At 35.0% G+C, this 9,039-nt stretch overlaps 1 protein-coding gene across 1 annotated transcript; it reads left to right on the top strand.

Moving 5' to 3' along the window:
• Positions 1-649: 649 nt before the first annotated feature.
• Positions 650-3,295, top strand: LOC132308231 (high mobility group B protein 6-like). Its single transcript, XM_059806249.1, has 9 exons — positions 650-1,193; positions 1,340-1,468; positions 1,566-1,840; positions 1,920-2,025; positions 2,116-2,181; positions 2,317-2,487; positions 2,595-2,686; positions 2,779-2,863; positions 2,953-3,295. Exons 1-9 carry the CDS (start codon positions 732-734, stop codon positions 3,070-3,072), a joined length of 1,506 nt encoding a protein of 501 aa, XP_059662232.1. The 5' UTR covers positions 650-731; the 3' UTR covers positions 3,073-3,295.
• Positions 3,296-9,039: the final 5,744 nt, after the last annotated feature.

Raw genomic sequence — 9,039 nt, 5'->3', positions numbered from 1 at the left:
TTAACTGTGAGGCCAATCGTGAATGTTGAAAATCACTACCATATCGACGACATATAAAAAGGGCAAATCTAGTGCATAAGGTTTGAGAAGGCCAAGGTTGTTTCACTGTGACTTGAAAAGCTTCTTAAGCCATTCTAAAACATTTTAGCAGTAGCATAATATACTATAGAATAAATTTTACCTACCTCCTTTGAGGTTTGTCCATATTCCACATTGATGACTCTACATTTTACAATCTCACTTACATCCTTTAAGGTTTTGGTCTATGTAACAGATTTTTCTAAAATGACATCAAATATTTCATGAGCAAAACAGTAAAAGTATCACTGATAGAGGAAGTAAGTGAAATTATTAAAGATAGAGAGACTTTATGTGAAATATTGATAAACTTCAGGGAGGCAAGTGAAATTTACCCTTATTGAAAAATGTTTCTCAGGCCCAACACTACAAACGAGGGCTGGAATGCTATGGCCAATAATTCAATTGCAGTGTTGGGCCTGTGTATCACAGTTCCACCTTCCAGGTTAAGTATCCACGTCAGATCTTCAAACGGTAACATCCTTGTATTACCAATTTGTGGAACTCAAATCGTTCTTCAAATCCCAACAATTCATTCAAATTTGAAAAATGAACCGTTAGGCTCCCTTTCTCTCAGTATAAAACCCCTCGTAACCAATATTCACAAATCACCACTCATAATCTCTCTCTTTCTCAATCTCTCTCTCTCAATCATGGCTGACACTGCAATTTCTGCTGATTTGCCCCTCGGTGCTGCACCAATCCGTGGAAAGAGAGGGAACAGGAAGGCACTAAAGCAGAAAAACACATCGTCAAATGAGGCCAACATTTTGGCCGCAACGACCTCTCAACCCTCACCGGTTTTGCCCCCGGTGGACAACGACTCTGCCGGGAAAGAGAACCACGAGAGTCTGTCGCTCTCGGCCAAGAAAACTCGAGCCGCCTCGAAATCAAAGAAACAATCCAAGCAATCTTTCGAGAAGGAATTGGAAGAAATGCAAGAAAGGCTTCAACAGCTTCGACTGGAGAAGGAGAAGACTGAGGATATGTTGAAGGCCAGAGACGATATGTTGAAGCAGAAAGAGGAAGAGCTCGAAACCCGTGGCCGAGAGCAAGAGAAACTCCAGACAGAGCTCAAGAAGTTGCAGAAACTGAAGGAGTTCAAACCCACCATGGTTTGTTTTTCTTGAATTCCCATTTTCTTGATTTTCTACTTTCTCGATCATTATAATTGATAGCATATGATATGAAAAAAAGTTGAGATTTTGATTAATGTTTTTGATGTTTCTTTGATTTTATTATTATTATTATATATTCTTAGACTTTTACCATCGCACAATCTCTGAGAGACAAAGAGCAAGACAAGAAAGAGAAGAAGAAGAAGGGGTGCCCTGAAAAGAAAAGGCCATCTCCACCTTATATCCTATGGTGCAAAGATCAATGGAATGAGGTATACAGAGAAAGCGTTTCTGTAAATATGAGATGTTTCGATCTGGTTGATTTGATTACTGAACTATTGTATGTCTATTTGGTTTTTGATGTTTTAGGTCAAGAAAGAAAATCCAGAGGCAGAGTTTAAGGACATTTCCAACATTTTGGGGACGAAATGGAAGACGGTCAGCGCAGAAGAGAAGAAGCCTTATGAGGAAAAATATCAAGCTGAGAAGGAAGTTTATTTGAAGATTGTTGGAAATGAGAAGCGCGAGAACGAAGCGATGAACTTATTGGAGGAGGAACAGAAACAGAAGACAGCAATGGAATTACTTGAACAGTATCTTCAGTTCAAAGAGGAAGCTGAAAAAGAAGAGAAGAAGAAGAAAAAGTAAATTTCAATCATTTCCCTTCTCTCTCTTCCTCCACAACTCTTCTCTAACTTTCTTTATTCCTTTTTCTTCTTACAGGAAAGAAAAAGATCCATTGAAGCCAAAGCATCCAATGTCAGCATATTTCCTGTTCGCGAATGAGCGAAGAACAGTGTTACTTGCAGAGAACAAGAATGTTTTGGAGGTATAAATGAAGATACCCAACCAACCTTCAAATTCTTCAGTTTTTGCCATTAGTTTTATTCTAATTTGTGAATTTGGGATTATTTTGCAGGCTGCAAAGATCACAGGTGAAGAGTGGAAAAGCATGACAGAGAAACAGAAAAAGCCTTATGAAGAGGTTTACTTCATGCCCAACACATTTTTTTATTTGTTAATGGAATAAAACTAATGGAATTATTTGTTAATGGACAAAGCAAGACCTTTTTGCTAATGGAATTATTTTTATTTTTTATTTTTAAATTGAAACTTGTAGATGGGAAATAAAAACAAGGAGAGATATATGGAAGAAATGGAGGTTTACAAGCAGAAGAAGGAAGAGGAAGCTGCGAATCTGAAAATGGAAGAAGATGAAATGATGAAAATTCAGAAGCAGGAAGCCTTGCAATTGCTGAAGAAGAAAGAGAAAACAGAGAACATAATTAAGGTTCTTTTCTTCTTATACATTGATTATTAACATGGAATTATTGGATATTGTTGTTTATGAAACTTCAATGCACAGGCTAATATTGAACCTGTACTATATATATGCAGAAAACAAAAGAGAAGAAGAAGAAGCAAAAGGAAGAGAAGAATGGTGACCCTGACAAGCCAAAGAGGCCTGCATCTTCATATATTCTATTCAGGCTAGTCATTCATTTTACAGTTTATATCATACATCAATGAGAAATTTGCATAATTAAATTTCTGATCCTATTGCTGAATTTTCTTAATGCAGCAAGGAAGCAAGGAAGAATTTATCGGAAGAGCGGCCCGGAGTTAACAACTCTACCCTTAATGCCCTCATCTCAGTTAAATGGAAGGTATATATCTCTATTGGTGGTTTTAGCATTTAGAAGGCCATAGTTTATAATTTGAAAACTAACCACTTTGGTGTTTCTCTGAATGATAGGAATTGGGTGAAGAAGAGAAACAAATTTGGAATGCAAAGGCTGCAGAAGCTATGGAGGCGTACAAGAAGGAAATGGAAGAATACAGTAAATCTGCAGCAGCAAACGACCCAGAAAAGTAGTGAAAGCCCTGAAGCTTCTTAGATAAATATGTTCAAGTGTTTATGGTTGAACATGTAGTGAAATCAGTTCATCCCATCACTTAATTGTCCTACTAAGCATTTCTGTATTAATTGCAACTAGTTTTACTGAATTTCTGAATATTAAGTAGTGACCTAAGAAGAATCTGAATGAATGACTTTTTTAGACCGACATCAAATGCTAATGAATGGAAGTTTTCCGGAATACTATGTCTCAGTTTCTCCATTTAATCGCTAAGTGCCTCTGCTAGATGCAATGCTAGTGATAAATCAGCATGCTTTAATACATGCCATGGCTTGTATGTTTGGGCATGCCATGGTGTGTGTACATTCCATCTTCTTCTATACAATACATTTAACTTCTGGAAAAATAAAAAAAACAAACAAACAATAATAGTACACTATAAATCTGTATATTATTAACTCTGGATGAATAGGCGACTCATCTTCATTGAGGTCTGAGACAAACGTATTATGTTTGGCAGCCATTTAAATTGGAATATGCAGAAATGGAGAAAAACAAGGAAATTGAACCAATTTTTTTTGAAATTCCACCAATTATAATTCCAAGGCTCCAATTCCATGCCGTCAAACACAACCTTTGTACTTTGCAGAATTGTCTATCTATTTATTGAACTGGTTTTGAGTTCTTCTAAAATGAACAACTTAGTTAAATTGTGTGAAATATATATTTTGGGGAGATTATGAAAAATATATATATTGTATTTTGGCTGATTTTGTTGTCAAAATAAGTCTGATCGAGTTGTAATTTTCCGGTTCAAAATTTCAAGGTTGAAGATTGGATGTGGATTTGAAGAAGTTCAAATGTTCATGTTTACTTCGAGATGATGAGAACTGATAAGGATAAAAATAATAGGCAACTCAAAGTCAAAAGAGAAATAAGAAGGGTAAGGGATTTATCTTACCCAAAATCTCTATGGAATCATAAAAAATATCTGGTTACCATATGTAACCAGAGTTACCATTCCTGTAAGAAGGGAACGATATCATCTTGGATCAGGGAGAATCTCGCTTCAACAACTACTACCATTAATGGTTCTATAAAAGAAAGGATCAGTCAACCTAAAAAGGTACGCCATAAATTTTATATGTAATCCTTATCGAATATTAAATCGTCAAATACTAACTTGACCGTCGGAGTGCACTCGGCCGGCACCACGCCGGTCATCACTTTTTTTGTCTTGCAGGAATCGTCACGGTTTCCAGAGCATGGAGATTTTTGGCATCAACAGCTGGCGCCGTCTGTGGGAACGTACATTAGTCCCAACAAATCATGGTTCGTACAAGGGAAATCTACGACAAAACTTAAAAGCAATTCAGTCCCTTTACAATCTCGCTTTCTCTAAAAGAAAGAGAACAGTTCATAGATTGCATACAGTTGCTCAATCCGGTAAAATTGCTGGAAAGCCCCGCCCGACCGCTAGCAGTTGTTTCATCATCGCTGTTAACCGGGTAAGTTTCATGCATTACGTGTATATCAAAATATATGTGTATACTTCCTCACATGATTTAAAGAGAAACAATTTTTTATGTGTTTCCAATTGTCTGTAAAATATTGTTCACCTACATAATGATGTAGTTCACCTAGGAACCCTTCGATACAATACTACGCTTTGCGGGTACTGTTCACAAAAAAAAAAAAAAAAAAAAAAAAAAAAAAAAAAAAAAAAAAAACTGTGAGTACTATTCACATGAATAGTACCAGCGGGAACTGTTCACAGGGTGTAAAAAAAAAAAAAAAAATATTTTGTGAGTACCCGCGGGAATAGTACCGCGGGTACTGTTCACAGGGTTTAAAAAAAAAAAAAAAAAAGTTTCTTATCTAGAGAACAATAGTTAGCTCCATTGATGATTTTGGTCCTATGATGCTCAATGATAAGTTTTTGCCTTAATTGTACCAATTCTGATATATATATAAATATGTATATATATTATCCGTTCAAACTGTACATCTGTCCTTTTATTTTTGCTTTGCTAACTTTGCAAATAGAAAGAGAACATTAGTGTTCCTTGTGCGTGAGAGGCAAGCTTGGGAATGGGGGCAGAAAGTTAACCTCTCTTATTAAAGACACGAGCTCACGAAACTCTGGAAAATCAGTTACTCATGAAGATGAACCTCCCATATTAAAAGGATAAGTTCATGAAGCTCGTAATTGCCATTCCTCGTATTATAAGGGATTGATATAAAAACGCCCCGTACTATAAGGGCCCGAGCTGAATGAAGCTCGTAATTGTTGTCCTCCGTATTAAAAGGGGTCGAAATCAACTTGTAAAATATACTTCCCTTTTTAAAGGGTGAGCTGAGTGAAACTCGTAAAATATATTTTTCTTTTTAAAGGGCGAGTTGAATAAAGCTCGTAATTACCATCCCCGTATTATAAGGGATTGATATAAAAGTGCCCCGTACTATAAGGGCCCGAGCTGAATGAAGCTCATAATTGTTGTCCTTCGTATTAAAAGGGGTTGAAATCAACTTGTAAAATATACTTCCCTTTTTAAAGGGCGAGCTCGTAAAATATATTTTCCTTTTTAAGGGGCGAGCTAAGTAAAGCTCGTAAATATACTTCCTTTTTTTTTTTAAAAGGTAAGCTCATTCAGCTTAAGAAAGCCTACTCCCTCAGCTCATGAAGTTCGGGCAAATCTTAAGAGATCAACCAAAAAAAGGTCGCCCAACAAGGGTTAACCTAAAAGGAGATTGATTTATGCCAAAGAGACGTCACTCAAAAAAACACTTTTGACATTCTCGATACTTGACAAGCAAGCACGAGAATGAGGGGCAACTGATAAGGATAAAAATAATAGGCAACTCAAAATCAAAAGAGAAATAAGATACGGGTAAGGGATTTATCTTACCCAAAATCTCTATGGAATCATAAAAAATATCTGGTTACCATATGTAACCAGAGTTACCATTCCTGTAAGAAGGGAACGATATCATCTTGGATCAGGGAGAATCTCGCTTCAACAACTATTACCATTAATGCTTCTATAAAAGAAAGGATCAGTCAACCTAAAAAGGTACGCCATAAATTTTATATGTAATCCTTATCAGATATTAAATCGTCAAATACTAACTTGACCGTCGGAGTGCACTCGACCGGCACCACGCCGGTCATCACTTTTTTTGTCTTGCAGGAATCGTCACGGTCTCCAGAGCATGGAGATTTTTGGCATCAACAAGAACAATGCTTTAAGAAGTTTTGAGAGGTAGTGAGAACACTTATGAAAAGTTTGGAAGTGTTTAAGGAAGATTTTGCATTCTGTCCATCTTGAATTGGTTCAAGAATAATCGAACAGGTTCAACATTAACAGAATAGTGAAAAGTTCAAGTCTGGCCATCCGGTTCAAGGGGGCTGAACTGGTTCAAGAATCATGTCAATTCTTTGTTGGCCATCTTGAACTGGTTCAAGGCATCCTTACAGTTTTGGTAACTTGCCTTTCTTACTCTATTTGATTCCTTTTTGGACTAGACTTCCTTCCAAGTTTTATGCACAATTTTTTTTCCCCATATTTTCAGAGGGACTAGGACATTCTAAACTCTATATAAACCTTGTCATACACATAAGTTTATACACGGCTTTTGCACAGAAAATTCAGATCCAATTGAGAGCTTTTTGAGAGATATTTTTATTCAGAAAATCAATCTGATTTTTCTGATTTTATTTTTGAGAGCACACACATAAATATAAGAGTGATTTAGTAGTGTTGTTCTCTATCTCATTGAAATTGAAGCATAATTGAAGATTCAGAAATTCTAAAAAAGCAAAATTCATTCATTCTTCGTCAAATTCATATCTAGAAGAAAAGGGGTGAAACAATCATACTTTGAAAGGGTCATAGCATTCGTGGAGTGTTGTCTAATCTACCTGTAACTCTTTTACAGAAATTGAGTGTAAGCCTGAGGTTAAGAGCTGTTGGACGGGGGAGTCGCAAAGCCAGGGATTGTCAGCAATTGGTTTTTGGTAGAACGATAGGGTGTGAGACTGAGTCAAAGTTCGGTATACTTTGCTTCAAACATAGTGGATCGTTTATCTCAGGATTGGAGAATCCAACGAGGTTTTTCCTATTACAATTGGTCTATTATACCAATTGAGGTTTCCTGACTAAAATCCTAGTGTCATCTCTCAAACTCTATTTACTTTACTTGCACTTTATTTTTGCTTTGTGGATTGATTTTAGTTTTATTTCGGTAAAATTAAAATAAGTAAAAGTTGGATAAAAGAGCAAGTTAAATATATTTATCATCCTCTCAATTATCTATCCATATTATATTCCACAAATATTCCGCTGCGCACACTCAACAAGTGGTATCAGAGCTGACCTCTATACATTGAGTTAATCCTTGTGGAAGTTTTTTTTTTGAAAAATAAAATTATTTTTGTTTTCAAAAATTTATAATGGAAAATCCTATGAAAAAGGGTGAATTGGATATTCTTTTTGATGGTTTAAGTTCCGATCTTGTTTTTAATGGTTTAAGTTTTGACGAAGAACTTTCTCATTTATCTAAAAGATATGGAAGACTCCTTAAAAATAGAAAGAATAAAAATTTTATTAAAGGAGATCCTTCTAAATTGAAAGATAAGAAAAATAGGAAAGATACTTCTATTGCTTTTGTTGCTCATGTTGATAATGATACTCCTAATGATTCTTCTTTTTGTGTAGGAGATTCTAACAAATTTAGGACATTGAGCAAGGTTGGTTCTTATGATTCGGATGATAAGAAAATTGAAGAAGAACCAAGTGAAAGTAATACATTGAAAATCTTTGAGGCAATGTTAAAGGCTAGTTAGAAGCAGTCTGAGGAACTAGAGTTGATGAAAAAGGAGAATGATATCTTGAAAAATGAGAATAAGTAAAAACAGAAATTGCTTGAGGAAAACAAAGTTGAAATTCAGAATCTTCAAGGAAGTGTAAAAATTCTCGAGAGTGATGTAAGTCAAGCTAATTCTGCTAGAGAATCTTTTATTGCCAAATTTAATTTTCTTGAGCTTGAATTGAAAAAGTCACAAGAGAAATTGATTGGATTTACTTTTGGGTAGATTAAACTTGATGAGATGATTAATGTTGGTAAGAATATGAATGACAAAACTGGCTTATGTTTTAATGAGGTTTCATGTAGTTGGTAAAACTGTTTTTGTGAAACCCAATAATTGAATGTGCCTAAAAATAAATATGAGGTTGTTGATTCATCACATGCTAATATGTCTTATGTGCCTACTATTTTGCATTACACTTATTGTGGTAGGAATGAACATAGCTAATATTATTGTTTTAGGAAGAGAAGAGAATCTTTTTCTGAATTTCATACTTTTAGTTCTTATGCTAAGAATAAGGTTCATGTTAGAAAGCAAAATTTTGTGAATCAACACAAAAATTCTTATGCTAAGGATTACTCAAATAAGAAAAAGGTTGAAATTGAAAAGTCTTTTCGAAAGTTGAATGTAAAGACTGTGTGGATCAAAAAGGAAGACTTGGTTAATTATGTGCCTGTTGATGCTATGAGACTTGTTCCTAGTAGATCTATTGGTGCAAACCCCCCTAACTAATTCCTAAAAAGGTTTTATGGTCATGGACTATGCTTTGATGAATATCTTGTTTCCATTGGACCATATCTTGTAATTTAGGATTTATGTTGTTTTTCTTTCATGAGAAAGTGATGATCATATTTTTCTTGTCAATGCATGAGTGATAATTATTTCTCTTGAATTAATTATTTTTGAATGCAAATTGGGGACACATGATTATTTGATGAAAAGATTCTTGATGTGTAATCTATATGTTGAAAGATAATTTGCTTTATTTATTTCTTTTTAGAGATGAGTCTATTGAGTTCATATTTTCATGTGCACTAGTCCAACTCTGAGAAATTTAATTAGAAATCACTGTGAAGTTGACTAGGTCATATTGCTCATATAAGCTATAAAGTTT

Source organism: Cornus florida, unplaced genomic scaffold (genome assembly GCF_030987335.1).
Source record: "Cornus florida cultivar Cherokee Brave unplaced genomic scaffold, ASM3098733v1 CherokeeBrave_3.0.0_Hap2_Chr05, whole genome shotgun sequence".
Taxonomy (NCBI): domain Eukaryota; kingdom Viridiplantae; phylum Streptophyta; class Magnoliopsida; order Cornales; family Cornaceae; genus Cornus; species Cornus florida.
This window is presented reverse-complemented; position numbering and strand designations above follow the sequence as displayed.

Coding starts and splice junctions, on each gene's coding strand:
- LOC132308231 (XM_059806249.1), top strand. CDS start 732: ATGGCTGACACTGCAATTTCTGCTGATTTGCCCCTCGGTGCTGCACCA. Junction 2,182..2,316: donor AGAAAAAGCCTTATGAAGAG/GTTTACTTCATG, acceptor TGAAACTTGTAG/ATGGGAAATAAAAACAAGGA. Junction 2,488..2,594: donor AAACAGAGAACATAATTAAG/GTTCTTTTCTTC, acceptor ATATATATGCAG/AAAACAAAAGAGAAGAAGAA.